Here is a 15,023-nt window from a genome sequence, read left to right as displayed (position 1 = left end):
AAAAGAATCCATATAACCTTCTATCCAATTACAACCTACAATCCCCATAAACGAGATCCTGAACACTCACACTTCGCAAAATTTGAAAAAAATAAAAAAATAAAAAAATAAAAAAATAAAAAAATAAAAAAAATAAAAAATAGAAGTAGAAAAGGAATCACAAATAATCATTACATTCTTCTCATTACTGTATCACTTTCGATCAATCTACCGGTATCTCTCACCTGTACTATACTATCTACCATTCCCAAAACATTTATCTCCCTCCCTCACACTTTACACTTTGCACTTTCCATTCTACAATTTACACCTCACTCATCCCTTCCCTTTCATCCCCACCCAAAACATACCCCCCAAACCCATCCCCTCCCATCCGCATCTCCGCATCCCTCTCCCAACCCTCTCTCTTCCTCACCCACTCCCCCCCAAGCCACGTCCTAATACACGTATCCCTCGGTTTCCTCTGCGGACTCTCCAACGGCACCAACTTATAAAATCCCTCATCCACTCTCGTTTCCTCACAACTACACATGCCATCCTTCCCCCCTGGACACACGCGATTAATCCCATGCTGATATCCCACATCCCCAAACCACCACATTTCGCTCTTCCCCAAAAACATCCCTACACTAAGCGTATGCACCGGCGCATCACCCCACCTCTCATAATAAAATCCTCCCGAGCGATCCAAGTATTCGAAATACTTCTGATGACGATCACCGCGCCAGAAATCCAGGGAGCCAATCTCGAAATTCGAGAAAAATTGACAATTGTTGTATTCGCCTTTATCTAACAACCAATCGAGATCCGCGTCCGGATGAAGAAGATGCGGATTGGCGGTTGCGAAAGCACGGGTTTTGGTCCAGAGAGATGGAAATGATCGTGCGTCGTCGAGGATGTTCATGTTGAATCCGTATTTGAGATTATTATCACGCATGAAGCGGAAGATGTCGTAGTTGATGTTGCAAAAGAAATGAACCTTTTGAACTCGTTAGCTTTGATTCTTCCCTCAAAGTTTCTGTTTCCAACGAGTTTAACATTCTTTCTTCCCTTCGATTGTTCAAAAACAAAAACTCACATCCGGTTCAACCCTCCAATACCACTCCACACCCTGCAAAACCCCCATCCGAAAAAAGAACCCACTATTCCACCTACACATATGATGATAACTAACCATCCATCCCTTCCCCACCCCAATCGTACCCAAATAATCCAGACTATTCATGAACCTCCCCTCATCCACCCATTCCGGCATGGTCCAATACTCCGCCGGCACAACCTCATAGCGACATTCCGCCGCCGTCGCATTCCTCGTCTTCTCCATGAATTCCCGCGAGAAAGGTTCATCGTTGAAAAATATCCACGGGTACATGTATTTGTGATTCCATCTCGCTTCCAGCTGTCGCATCGATTGCAACATGCCTTCGAGTTCGGAATTGCGGACGAGCGAAATAAGCGCCGCTTTGGGACGTGGAGATTTCCATTCTGATATTTTGGAGGCCCATGTTTTTGGGGTGTTGGTGATAGCGTAACGGTTGTTGGAATTTTCTTGAAGCCACTTAATGGGATCGGGGTTCTTTGTTTGTGTTTTGGATTTGGAGTTTACGGGGGAGGAGAGAAATGGTTGGATGGGGATGTATGAACCTAGTGTGTGGATATCAGGTAAAGAGGAGGAAGTATAAGTAGATGAAGGAAAAAAGTAGAAGAAAAGTGTTGATACGAAGCAGAAGCCTATCATAAACATAAAGAAACGATAATGACGACGGCTACTCGTGCTTTATTTACGAGTTAGCATATGAATCAGATACTTACATCGTATTCAAAAAGAGAGTAGTGAAAAGGGGGAAGCTCGCATAGTATACCTAAAATTTCTCCCTCTCTTTTTTATCTTCAATTTTACTCTTATCATCCATCTATTTGCACCGTTCCAATCTTCCCAGCATTTCAATCGACTCCATCTCTTAATTATCCTCAATCCCATACCAATTTTAACACTTACCCTCGTCTTCCACCTATCCAGTCTCGCTCCATTTTCCTTTACTTTTCCCCTCGGCATCCTCCAAAAAATCGTCTCCTCAGTTGAATCACTCTTCTCACTCGAGATCTCACCAAAAGACCAAGTACTTTCAGACGAACCCGAGCGTTTCGGGGTTTGTGGTATTGGCGATCTTATCCCTGTAACTAATTTATGACGAGGTGTATCCATACTTTTTGTTTTTGCGATACGTTGGATGTGAGATTGGTGTGTAGATGATGGTTTGCGGTGCCAGAGAATGATGGATGGTCGAACGTTTGAATATACACACTACAATAAGTAGGAGGGATAGATGGAAAGTAATAGTGAAAAGAAAACAAAAAAAACGAAAAAGGAAACTTCAACCATGAAAAACAAAGTCAATGAGTCTGCTATGAGGTAATCAAATTGAGAAGTACAATATCGGAATATCTATCCTTGTTCTTGCCCTACCTACCCATAGCTCCAGTCTTATCTTCACTCCTTCCCTCATCCCTTCCCACAATCAACTAACTGCATGCACAACCCCAAGTACACATCCCTCCTAGCCAATCAACTACTTTTATCCCCTTCCTATCTCCTTCCCTCCACAATAAACGTATCCCAAACCAAGATTCCTTCCCCACAATATTAAGGAAATGCCAAATTTCAAATGTTGTCCCTCATTCCCCCTAAAAGGAACTCTTATCCCATAATTACTACATATTTGAACCACAAATTGGTTCCGCAAGGAAATCAACACAAACAATTGTCGAGCATGGGAACAAACAAATGAAATTTGTGTGCGCAATAAAAAACAAAATGGCCCCAAAATTTGTGACGATGCATGCCATCTTCTCATCAATTTCGCTAACAAAAGGAATTCGTTTCAAGAGTAATGCGTGTATGTCTTTCTTCCCATCGTCCATTCGCCCACATGTTTTGTTCAAGTGAATCAACCAAAGAATAGCTGATTTAAAGCCCTGTGTTACAACTCAAATAGAAGTATTCATAGGACTCGCGTATTCGTGTTGAGATTTTTCGTGAGACTTATTATAGTCGGAGCTCGCGAAGAATTTGATCTGCCATATTCTTAAATTGCCAAGTTCCTCCTGAACGAAGCTTCTTAAATTGGATGCCGTGTAAGGAGAGAAGAGGAACTTTGACGATGAAGATCTCGAATTCAAGAATCATGCTCCCACCAAGATCACTCTGAACATGTGTGCTAGTTTCGCCTACAGCCCTAGCTGATGAATCACCGTGTCTGGTAACACTCTCATCAGAAGCATCTGAATTTGAGTAGCTATTTTCGGGACCACGAGTTCTACGTGGAGTTCTGGAGTTTGGTGGTGATCTTTCTGCTTCTCGGAAATCCTCACGATCTCTTTCTGCATTGTTGCCACCTCCCATGAAACCTCCGAAACTGATCTTCCTTCTGTGCCCAGGTGTGTGATTTCCATGACTGCTAGGAGGTACATCGACAACCTTCTTTAAATCAATACTAGGAATGTGCCGACAACTGAAACCGCCTCGTATTTCTGTATACTCCACCCCCAGGAGCCTCAATACTCTGATGATGTCCGTTCGAATGGCTTGAACCGGCTTGGTTGATGTGGTAGACACGCTGAACAGACCCTTGAGAAATACGGGTTTGACATTCTCTGCATTGTCAACTCGTTCGGTTGATAGACCACTATTGTCGCCCATTTCAACATCTGTCTCCTCGGGTACATTTGCTTCTCTAGCTTCCTCCCTTCGAGCTCGTCGAGCTTGTATGCTTTCTCTTCTTGCATGACCTAATGATTTGGCCCTCATGGTCGCAGATCTAGGATTAAGTCCCGCTCTTTCGCTCTCGCGAGGTGGCATTTCATTCATCGTTGAATGATCGGAACCACTCGTGGGAGGTGGATCTTTGTAAGTAACTCTTGGCGGCATTGGTTCCGCAGCAGCAGCTCCTGCTCCCGATCCAGCTCCTCGTCGATTTTCTCGTCGTCTATATTCTGCGGAGTTGACGCTCGTTGATCGACCTAATTTAGAACTTCCCGAATTTTCTGCAGATCGTGGAGTGAGAAGATCACTATGTTGGCGCTCACTTCCACTGGGACGAAGATGTCCATCCCCATCCCGATCACGGTGTCGGCGCACACTGAAACTCTTTCTAAGTGTTGATGGCTCATTCGACGATCCGACGGTGAGATGATTGCCGGTTTTTTCAGATGATGGAGGTTCCTTGCGTCGTCGTGTACTGAACCTTCTCAGGATACCAGCAGCAGTACTTTCCTTCCTAGCCGATTGCTCCACGGGTTCCACAATTGCCGGTGATGGCGGGGCAGTAGAGCCACCAAGTTTGACATTCTTCATCCCTTCTGTCACTTCATCCTCGCCATGAGTGCGGGCACGTGGGCGCGATCGACCTCCGGTAGCTTTCTCGCCAGGCATCTCATAGGCCGTTGCGTTCGTATAAGCTGGCTTGGGGGCGGAAATTTCTGCCATCTGTAGTGGAGCTTCACCAGGCACCCGTGGCATTGAAGTTGCGCCTGGGCTAGATTCGAGGGCATCACGCTCGCGTTTCTCTTTAACGAGGTAATACACGGAGATGAGAGGGTGATAGGCGTTCACAGGGTCGTTGCCGACTTGAAGGAGTTCTGAACTTGGCGCAGTCAAGGTATCTCGGCTCGTAGTGGAATTTCTTCTTTTGTAAAAGTCGAATACCCCTCTCTTTCTCTCCGAGTCGCGAGGAGGACCAGAGTTTTCTCGCTCCTGCATTGCTAGACGCACGGCATGACCATATTCGGACGACTTGATGACATCAGTCAATTGTTGTTTAATGAGTTCTGGTGGGCCAAAGTCAAAGCCGGTCATGCTGTTGATGATATCGTCATCCAAAGGAAGTGTTAAGGGATCTCGAACTGGCAGATAATTCTCAGGTGGACTACCGTACTGTTTTATCATCCACTGATGGCTCATGATTTCCTGTAGTGTTGCACGTTGCTTTGGATCAGTCACCAGCATCCTGGAAATAAGATGTTTACATTCTGCCTCCTGTTAGTACTATATGGATCCGGAAGAGGGAAAGGACTTACCAGGAGTCAGCCAATTTGGATAATCGACAATTCCTCTCTTGATCTTTGCATGCAGTGCCGGCATACTTTGGTCATCAAAAGGAACCTTGCCGCAGACCAGAACGTAAAGTACGATACCAAAACTCCAAACATCAACCTCAGGTCCAGTATATGCCTTTGCCTGCAATAACTCCGGAGCCGCGAAGTAAAGACTGCCGCAGAAAGTCTTGAGGTGATTTCGTGGAGCAAACAAATTACTCAAGCCGAAATCAATAATTTTGATATCTCCCGTCTTGCTAATGAGAATGTTCTCAATCTTCAGATCTCTGTGAACAATGCTATTTCGGTGACAATAGTCCAAGGCGCTAGCAATTTGTCTGCTGAATTTCCGAGCTTGCTTCTCCTTCAATCTTCCATGCGAGATGATATAGTCAAGCATCTGTCCTCCATTCACATACTCAAATAGCATATACCAATGATATGTCGTACGCACAACATCCCTCATGCCGCAGATGTACGGGTGGTCCAACAGGGTAACGATAGCCGCTTCACGAGCGGTGCGAACTTCTTTCGAATGGTCGGCTCTTTCTCTATCAGCTCGACTTTGGTTGTGGTTATCATCGGTGGATCCTCGCGGAACAATTTTGACGGCAACCTATAGAATAGACACTTGTTAGACACGACTGAAATCTGTACCGCCGAATGAGGGATAATTACCTGTTCACCTCCCTCGGCCCTCCTTGCCAGCTTCACCTTACCCATACTACCTTGACCAATGGTCTTGCCTAAAATCCAATTTCCGGACAGGGCGGGTATCGTAGTTCTCGATTTTCCCTTGTGTGCAGCATGTCTTGATTCTTGCGGTGTCACGACGGGGGCTGGGCCTCCGCCGTTTGCTGCAGCGGTCGCCATGTCGTTTGAGTGTCGACTGTGATGGGTTGATCGATGATTGCTTGATGCGCTTCTGGTCGATTCGTGTCTCGAGGGAGCTGAGCCGTCTCTGCTTGATATTTTTCTTGATGGTTGCGCGACGTTCGCAGTCTCATAATTCGCCCGGGGTACGGATTCTTCTATAGCCGCATGTCGTGATGATGATGATGGACGATGGTGATGTGAATGTGAATGTGACCGCTGTGGTGAGTCGGTGGTGGTGCTTTTAACTCTTGTCGATTGGGAACGATGGGGGGCTGAATTGTTGTACCCTCGTCGTGAAGTATTTCGCTCAAGAGTAGCGGGCGAGACGGAAGTTGTTGTCGCCATGGAGGAATTAAGCAACCGAATGAACAGGGAGCCAGCCAGCTGCAGAGACCAACGCAGGACCCCAGTAAATATTACTGACACTTACGACTAGGTAGGCAGCGTCACCTTATTAAATTGGATGGATATTGAATTGAATTTTACCACGATTTGGGGAATCTTGCGAATGACTTTTCTCTCTGATTAATTTGGGAGAGGTCGATCCATTCTCTTGTGGAGAGACAATCCAGCAGTTGTTTGTGGTGGGAGTGGTGGTAGAGTCGGAGACAAAAGCAATATCCAGGTGGAGTGGGATTGATTGTTTTCGTTATGATGTGCCGATGACAAGATGTGGCCGTGGTGAATGGACGAGGAACCTTTATTATAGTAAATCAATCGGAAGATTCCAACCACGGTTTAGGGTTGGGTAGCAGTCAATTCAGTTCGGCCAGTCAATCAGTCAACCAGTCAATCAGTCAAGCAGCCAGTCAGCCAGTCACTCTATCAGGGAGGTACTTGTAGCTGTGTGGAGGCGCTTCTGATGAATGCATATGCACGCTCCAAGATTCCCCGTGTCGCGTTGGATGTGTTATGATGATTATGATTATGATTATGATTAATTATGATTATTATTGTTATTGTTATTATTGATTGTTATTGATTGTCTTTATTTTAGGAAGCGAAGGGCCAGAAAGGGAAGCAATGGGTGGCCGCTAGTCCCGAGTGTAATAATAGTAACTTATAAAGTCTGGTGGCTAGATGGGCTTTGCGCAAGCAGAATGCCCTCTGCTCTGAGCCGGTGATGGATGATGATGACGGGTGGTGGTTGGTTGCAGAGAGGACGAGAGAGGTCGGTACGCACCTGGTCCCAATGTTGGAGGGGTTGCACGAGGGAGGGATTGCCTTTTTGCTTTTTCGCTTCCAGTGCTCTGTCCATACGAATGTCAATTACACTTCGTCCCAATCGAGCCCAGTGAAGATGTTGGGGGGAAGGGGGAAGGGAAAAGGGAAAAGAGGAAAAGAGGAAAAAGGAAATGCACATGGATCACGCCCAAACTTAAAATGAAGGGCAACGGCTGAATGACGGTTGCGATGGATATGGATATGGATATGGATAGGTATGGATATGGATATGGCTAAATCCATCCCTTGAGTGAGTGAAGCGTGAGTCAACGAAGAGTGAAGTGAGTGAGTGCGGGATTAAATCAATGCGTCAAGAGAGTGAAGTCAAACAATAACAATCAATACGCAGAAGTCATACAGGCAGGCAATGGATGTAATGAGATGAACTCGTATCGTATTGGTAAGGCTGATTAATGATCTGATTATAATAAGAATAATAGCTATCATTCATATATTCATAAATCCATTCACATGTTCATATACATATATATCCATTCCCCTATCCCTTCTTACATGCGATACTTATTAACTGCCTTCCTCGTCCCAAGTGACTTCTCTCTCCTTCCTCCCAGCAGTACACGTCGTTCCTGAGCAGATGTCGTGCTATCGCCAAACAATCCCATTCCCTTCCCTTCCATCCCACCACAACACATCCAAGGAACCAGGTTCAAAGGTCTAGGCACGAAAGCAGATTGATTGGATGTCTGCTCGTGGGTGCGGTACTACTGGCCATAGTCCAGACTCACACGCTCACATGGATTTCCCTTCACACCACACCACATACAGTGAAGAACACACGAACTCAAATAGCAACAGCAGCAATCGCGGTGATAGTAATAAGGGGGATGATACGCGCTATAACCGTGTGCATCGTCTTCATGATCGGTTAATATTGCACCCATTCCCATTCTTCTACGTGCTAGGTACACCGGTGGTAAGACCTCCCGAGGTAATGAATCTCTGGAAGATTTCGATAACACGGATGATCGCACTGTGTACTGTACCATAAACTTAACTCATCACATCACATCCATCCATCCATCCATCCATCCCCAGCCGCAGTCGCTCAGTCAGTCGCCACCAGAATCCTCCACACCAAGAGGAAGCTGACCCGAAACTATTGAATTCCTGGGACGATTGGTGATTAAACCAAGTAACGTCCAATGCAATCCTTGTACCCCTCTTCCTCCAGTATGTGAGATGAAGACAAGGTTAGTCGTCATATCTGTCAGAGCTTTACATTACGAGTCCTCCTCCCTCCTCCCTCCGCCCTCCCCCAAGTTCTCCAGATGATTATGTTACATTCTACCATTGCTACGTAGAAGTCAAAATGCATGGGGAACATGAATTGGTAGCGGAAACCAAGCCGTTTTCAATTCAGTGCCTGAGACTACCTACCTAGGTACCCACGAGTAGCACGACGGAAATTTAAAATATTTACGTAATCAAAAAATCCTCTTTCCCTTTGCTATTAATAGCCTCACATCAATCCATCCCTCCGCGTTTATCAAGCCAATAACATTCATCCGTTTGCACCCAATTAACTTGACAAGGCTGACTGTTCAATAATTGGGTGCAGCCTCGACCTGTTCCCAATCCCCATCGATACGGTTCGACATTGTCCACTGTGCATTTCTACCATGTCCGGCAAACGTTCGCGAGCAACATACGAAGCAGATTTACAGGCCCAACAATCCCCCTTCGTGGTATACGGAACCCCATTGCCCCCACGAGATGCAGACGTGCGAGATGATGGATCCTATGTACCGGTGTGGAAACAGGAAGTTCGTGATGAGAGAGGGTTGAAAAGATTGCATGGTGCTTTTACCGGAGGGTTTAGTGCAGGATATTTCAACACGGTGGGATCGAAAGAAGGCTGGACACCTTCGACTTTTGTTTCCTCACGATCGAATCGAAACAAAGATGCGACCAAAGTACGCCAACAACGACCCGAAGATTTTATGGATGATGAAGATTTGGCGGATGCTGCAGAAGCTCAAAGCGTACAAACAACACAAGGATTTGCTGGAATCGGCTCGACGCAAGATGACGCAATTCGCAGAGGCGCATTCATTGATCTTTTCAAAAGTGACGGAGAGACAATGGGGGTGAAGCTATTGAAGAAAATGGGTTGGAAAGAAGGACAGGGAGTAGGACCGAAGGTTCGACGAAAAGCTCGTTTGGATGGAATGGAAAGGTCTGGCGCAGATGCCAATGCGACATATCTCTTTGCGCCTGAAAATACTCGCATGATTAGTTTTCTTCGTAAGGATGATCATAAAGGCTTAGGTTTTGATGGGGAGACAAAGTTGACCCCAATCAATGGACTTGGATCGGAGAAAGATAAGTCAGAAGACGAGGATGATGATAGATCGTTTTCAATCGCACCCAAAATCGCCAAGAAGAAAAAGAAGCCTGTCAGAGGTGGTATTGGTATTGGCATATTAAATGACACCGGTTCGGATGATGAAGACCCTTATGAAATTGGTCCACGAATATCCTATAATCGAGTCATAGGAGGAGATAAGAAGAAGAAGAAACCAATAACGCCAGCTGCCAATTCATTATTAAAATCCAAACCTGTCTTTATTTCAAAAAAGTCCGCTATGGCAAAGGCAGCAGCTGGGCTACGGAAATGTCATGATGGTCGTTTACCCCTGGATGGATTTATTCTCAGTAATGACTCAACTACATCATCAATGTCCGAAACGCTTTCTAAGTATCCACCGCCCACCATTCCTGAAGGGTGGAAATCCGCCAAACAATCCAAATCTGAATCCACACAATCACAATATCTATCCACCTCAGATGCAGCAAAAGCATCGAAATTAGACCCCAAATCTCGAGCTTCGATTCTAGGAGAAGCTGCTCTACCTGGAAAATCCGTATTCGATTTCCTTTCCAGCTCTGCTCGTGATCGATTAGCTGCTGCATCTGGAAAATCTAATCTCCCCCAAGCCCTAGGCGAAATTCCCGAAGGCTATGCTATGACCCCCGAACAACGACGACAAGAACTTCTTTCTCAGATACCCAAAATCGATAAATATACCGCCGATGCAGCACTTATGCGTTGCGCAAGTGTCTATGGCGAAGACGAAGCAAAGCGCATTCGTTACCGTGCTTACCTCGAACATCAAGCTGGCATCGTATTAACCTTACCGGAACGGAGTATGTTGACCAGTAAAGAAGATTGGCTCAAAGAACTCAAAGAATTCGCTAACTGCGCGAAAATCTTCAAGCCAATGACGGGGTTGATGGCCACACGATTTACAAGCTCTTCGTCGAGTACAATATTACCAGGACAAGATGGTTCGGGAAACAATCTCTTGAGCAAACCGGAAATCAAAGAAGATCCAGCGGAACAGGCAGCAAAGATGGGCATGTATGGTCCGATGACCAGAGAGAGGAAGGATTGGTTCCCGACGAGATTACTGTGCAAGAGGTTTAATGTGCAGCCTCCGAAACATGTACAGCCGTCTGCGGATGAAGAGCAAGGGATGCGGAGGGATGTCCCTGCAGATTTGGTGGGTAAGAGGGAGGTGGAGAGGATGATGAGGGAGGCGGGGAATGGGGCGTTTAGAGAGGACATCAAGATGGAGGATGGAGATGTATTTGGGAATAGTAACCCGGAGAATGCACAGCTGGCGAAGGAGAATCAACAGGTAGTGGTTGATGCAGAGAGAAATGAAGCGTTGGAAATTCAGAAACCGGAAGACGCGGTTTTCAAGGCGATTTTTGGGGAGGACAGCGAGGAGGAGGATGATTAGATTTTACTTATAATACTATTTTCCCTTCCGACACGGATTTCAAAAAGGTTCATTTTTACACTATATACTCGAATGAGATGGTGAATACTAAATCTTCACTTGGGAATCGAGCATATGTACATCCATATATACCTACATATATACCTCGGCAGAAATAATGAAAATAATAATAAACAAATGGTGTAACTCGAATCGGACGAGAGAATAATAACGAGCCGCATCGATATCGGAAAATCGTAGTTTATTAGTTGTAGTTGTGGTTGTAGTATAGTGCAACTATAGTATCGTATATTCTTCTCCTTTGACTTGTTATAATAACTCTATCTAACTCTGATAGATGGATATTAATAATGTTTATAATGAACAAGAGAAAGACTGACCAAGTCGAAACGCCAATGCGGTGACCGTAAGCTCCTCGAGCAATTGCCTGCCATTATATTATATTCCGCCTCCTCTTTGGCAGTGAAATCGCGAATCATTATATATATCTCACCATTCGCGTCTTCCCACATGGGTCATCAATCAATACGTGCACTCATATTCACATTCACATTCACATTCACCCGCTTCGGAGGCAATATAATGCATCCGGCCGGTAATTATAAGACTAGTTTGACCGGCGGCATTGTTCAAATAGATGGATATGGATGGCTTGGTTTTGATTTGATTTGATTTGAGAAACTATCGGCTAAGTGTGTGTGTGTGTTGGTCAGAATAAGAAAGTAGATAAGTTTAGATGTTGACTACCTAGTGAGTCAAGGTCGATGATTCGAAGGATGTAATAATAAGTTACTTTGGGATTTGTTGATGGGTATTTGTAAATGGGAGAGAGAGTAGGGGGGGAACTAATAAATGTGTGGGGGTGGGATATCGATCCGGACGGTGGTGTGGGATACGATACATACTTGTAGATGTCTCCACTTTATATAGTTAAGCGAAATAAATTTAATGAAATAACCGTTAGCTTTTCCGAAAGCTTTCATTCGTTATTCGATTAACTACCGATTTTCAATTCCAGTATGGAAATTTCTTCTGCTAAGATTCTAGAGTAAATCAGATACTTGAGATTAGAGTTTTGTGTTGTGTCTTTCGTTCTAATGATTTCGTTTGTTACTATAAAATCATGTCAATATAATGACCATAGTTAGTCCCTTAAGCTGTGATATACTCCTGCCTCATGATCATTGTCACAATTGGATAACTTCTTGTTCAACCACGCGGCTATATGTTGGTGTACGCAATAGCATCAGATCATTCAATGGTTCAGATGTCTTCGATTGTAAAAACGTTCTAAAGAGATAATGGACATCGTGTTGGCCTCCTCAGCTACCCTTGAGTCAAAAAAACAATAAGAAGAAGAAGAAAATGAGATCGCATGAAGTTAACTATCGAAACTGGCCCGCGCCAATGATTTATCCGCCCCAATGAAAGAGAATTAATTAATTCACCCTGTAATGCCAACTGTCGGCACACCATTATAAATATCGAATGACCAGAACTTGGCCACTGACCTATCGCTCTCCATTTCCCGGGTACCAGTGCAAATCAACTTCTATCACCCTTCCTCAATCATAAAATAAAAAGAAATAGTCGCTATATGAACCCAATAGTCAACCCATTCCATGAAGGTATCAGTCAACGTCGCCTTCCTTGGTTATCTTTTGGCCCAGACTTGGTCCAGTCCACAAGAATATCACCTCTGCTTCCGAACTTTGGTTATCTTTTGGCCAGACTTGGCTCAGTCTACAAGAGCAACGCTTAAGCATTCGAGCATCCATTGCCGAGACTTGACTTTGGACTATCTGGGAGACTATCTGGCTTGAATATGTCTAAGGTTGAATGAGTCCTTGTTTCTTTGCTTCCTTGAGGTATCTATGAGCGGCATAGTTGATCTTGTCATCGTAAAACATATTGAGCTTTGCAAACATGATAGTATGTCGCCAATCACAAAGCTTGGGACCAGACTTACCACATTGCTGGGGCACTGGGGTTGAACTACTGGGAGACAGAACAATCTTCCTTTCCAATCGACTCGATCGAGCCCCAAAAGCCTTGAAACGGTAACCGCTGATGAGTCTTCTTCCGAAATCATACTGGGATCAGGGTCGCGAACATCCGACAGATTTGCCTTTGAGACTGTGGAACGATATCTGCCAGTCTGTTCTAACTGATGCTCATCACACTGTGTGATCGAAGGAACTGGTGAAAACTTTGGCACATTTTCGCTCAATCCCAATGCACCAAGCCCATGTTGATAAGCATCACCAAAGCTATTCATGCGGTCAGATGCCACAAGACTGTTAAGTCCCTTTTCGATCAGTGGTGCGGCTTGGGCGGTTGCCTATGTCAAATGGCCCCTAGTATGTGTCGCCGTGATAGGTCATGAGGCTACCGCCACCTTTTTCCTCAGGTATTCTCTCAAACTTGCAGAATATTGTTCGGCCATAGCAAGTGCCCAAGCGCATACATGTCGCAGAATCCATTTTGATGTGCGTTGAGAATAGAAGAATATGTGGCGGAGTTGAGTAATTTGAATAACTTTGTTGATGAATTATCGATCGATCAGCAGTCCTGGGCCAATCTATGGGCCTTACTTGCAGCCAAAGTCGTAGCTAAGTAGAATAGGAAATTTTTTGAAGTGTCGTCGCTGAGTCTCGGTTTCGTGGAAAGTTGCAGTCGATCTTGATTCAAAAAGGAAAGGAAAAGGAAAAGGAAAAGGAAAAGGAAAAGAGAGTTGAGAGAAACTGAATTTGCAGAATATATAAGCTGAAGTTGACTCCTCCTCAGCGCAACACTGAGAGATTCGACAATTCACTTATTTTGAATGAATGTTGGAGCATGTGAGATTCTGTCTCACCGAATAGGTTGAGACTATTTTCCCTGTAGTGGCAGAATCAGTGATTAACAAAGCGACCGCTTCATCAATACAAGAAAATCTTTAATAATTTTATAATAAATTGGAAAAAGCATTTTTAAAATATTAATTAAACTAATCTTATTTTCATACATTACTAAAGAATTTTATATTTAAAAGACTTAGTAAACTTTTGAATTTGAAAAGCTAATTCTAATTTTCAATCTAAGAATTATCAGAATATTTGTTTGTTTTGAATTTGACTATTAATCAATAAATATAAATCTATAAATTGAAGCTATATAGTATTTCTATTTATATAATATATTCTGTATAGTGTGAGAGCGAAATACGTGACCTGGAAACCACGTGCTATGAGTTTCTAGTATTTATAGTCTCTCTTCTGTAGACCTGAAAAAGACATTGAATTTTCCATCTTCTAAGGTGACTTCCGAAGTTTGAGTGCTCTACTCTAGCCGCTGCCGCGATGTAGTGATTCACCCCATTTACTATGTATAGCCACTTGCTCTATTACTGGTATATGCGAAGGCTTTTCTTGTGTGACCATTACCACCTTCTACTCTTTCACAATAGTGTGGTATAATTATAAAACGTTTGATTAAAGAATAAATGAAAGTAATATAAATAATTTACTTTTTACTCTCTCTTCTTTAAACTTTCAGTAAATACCTTTCATCTACTCTATAACTCTTATTACACTCACTCTTTTTCTTCTTCTAGTTCTAATATTTGCTCCCTTTTTCTTCTAGCTCTGAAACGCACTCCCCTTTTATTCACTTTTCCTATAATTCTAATATTCAAAGAATCCAGAAATCTCTAAGGTCTTTCAGAGCTCTTATTTTCTTTTTTTTTAAAAAAAAAAAATTCAATAATAAACGAGTTTCGTTTAAAACAGCAAATATTCGTTATTAACAAAGTGACTATATCATTACTAACAAATATATATATTATTACTGTTATATATATAATAGAAATTTACATGGGGATTTATATTAAACTTCTTTTCATCGAAAATATTAACTTCGCTACCATAGGGTTTGTGAGGGAAACGTGACCTGGAAGTCACATAACATCGTAGCTAATATCTACAATTACTTTTTCCGTAGGCTTAAAGAATTAACATTCGTTTTACTTTTTCAGTCGTGAGTCTATAAATACTTGTATCCTATACATCAAGATTATTCACA

At 43.6% G+C, this 15,023-nt stretch overlaps 4 protein-coding genes across 5 annotated transcripts; 1 reads left to right on the top strand and 3 right to left on the bottom strand.

The window, feature by feature from the left end:
- Positions 1-164: 164 nt before the first annotated feature.
- Bcktr6 lies at positions 165-2,138 on the bottom strand. Of its 2 annotated transcripts, none has more exons than XM_024693612.1 (3): positions 1,863-2,138; positions 1,079-1,775; positions 165-979 (listed from the first exon to the last, which is right to left on the bottom strand). In XM_024693612.1, exons 1-3 carry the CDS (start codon positions 2,054-2,056, stop codon positions 305-307), a joined length of 1,566 nt encoding a protein of 521 aa, XP_024549398.1. In that variant the 5' UTR covers positions 2,057-2,138; the 3' UTR covers positions 165-304. The 2 variants fall into 2 exon arrangements, with proteins under 2 accessions (XP_024549398.1, XP_024549399.1); XM_024693613.1 differs by having other exon boundaries at positions 1,156-1,775.
- Positions 2,139-2,409: 271 nt separating this feature from the next.
- Positions 2,410-6,595, bottom strand: BCIN_06g05520 (hypothetical protein). Its single transcript, XM_001559040.2, has 3 exons — positions 5,773-6,595; positions 5,077-5,710; positions 2,410-5,028 (listed from the first exon to the last, which is right to left on the bottom strand). Exons 1-3 carry the CDS (start codon positions 6,313-6,315, stop codon positions 3,047-3,049), a joined length of 3,159 nt encoding a protein of 1,052 aa, XP_001559090.2. The 5' UTR covers positions 6,316-6,595; the 3' UTR covers positions 2,410-3,046.
- Positions 6,596-8,604: 2,009 nt separating this feature from the next.
- BCIN_06g05510 (hypothetical protein) lies at positions 8,605-11,181 on the top strand. Its single transcript, XM_001559041.2, has one exon. The coding sequence runs from the start codon at positions 8,835-8,837 to the stop codon at positions 10,959-10,961; it is 2,127 nt and encodes a 708-aa protein (XP_001559091.1). The 5' UTR covers positions 8,605-8,834; the 3' UTR covers positions 10,962-11,181.
- Positions 11,182-12,202: 1,021 nt separating this feature from the next.
- On the bottom strand, positions 12,203-13,859 carry BCIN_06g05500 (hypothetical protein). The gene has a single exon (XM_024693611.1). The coding sequence runs from the start codon at positions 13,237-13,239 to the stop codon at positions 12,772-12,774; it is 468 nt and encodes a 155-aa protein (XP_024549397.1). The 5' UTR covers positions 13,240-13,859; the 3' UTR covers positions 12,203-12,771.
- Positions 13,860-15,023: the final 1,164 nt, after the last annotated feature.

Source organism: Botrytis cinerea, chromosome 6 (genome assembly GCF_000143535.2).
Source record: "Botrytis cinerea B05.10 chromosome 6, complete sequence".
In the NCBI taxonomy this organism is placed as follows: domain Eukaryota; kingdom Fungi; phylum Ascomycota; class Leotiomycetes; order Helotiales; family Sclerotiniaceae; genus Botrytis; species Botrytis cinerea.
The sequence above is the reverse complement of the archived record's forward strand: the minus strand, read 5'-3'. Positions and strand labels throughout refer to the sequence as shown.

Coding starts and splice junctions, on each gene's coding strand:
- BCIN_06g05520 (XM_001559040.2), bottom strand. CDS start 6,315: ATGGCGACAACAACTTCCGTCTCGCCCGCTACTCTTGAGCGAAATACT. Junction 5,711..5,772: donor GGGCCGAGGGAGGTGAACAG/GTAATTATCCCT, acceptor TCTATTCTATAG/GTTGCCGTCAAAATTGTTCC. Junction 5,029..5,076: donor TCCAAATTGGCTGACTCCTG/GTAAGTCCTTTC, acceptor AACAGGAGGCAG/AATGTAAACATCTTATTTCC.
- BCIN_06g05500 (XM_024693611.1), bottom strand. CDS start 13,239: ATGAATAGCTTTGGTGATGCTTATCAACATGGGCTTGGTGCATTGGGA.
- Bcktr6 (XM_024693612.1), bottom strand. CDS start 2,056: ATGCCGAGGGGAAAAGTAAAGGAAAATGGAGCGAGACTGGATAGGTGG. Junction 1,776..1,862: donor AAGAGAGGGAGAAATTTTAG/GTATACTATGCG, acceptor TCGTAAATAAAG/CACGAGTAGCCGTCGTCATT. Junction 980..1,078: donor ATTGGAGGGTTGAACCGGAT/GTGAGTTTTTGT, acceptor CGAGTTCAAAAG/GTTCATTTCTTTTGCAACAT.
- BCIN_06g05510 (XM_001559041.2), top strand. CDS start 8,835: ATGTCCGGCAAACGTTCGCGAGCAACATACGAAGCAGATTTACAGGCC.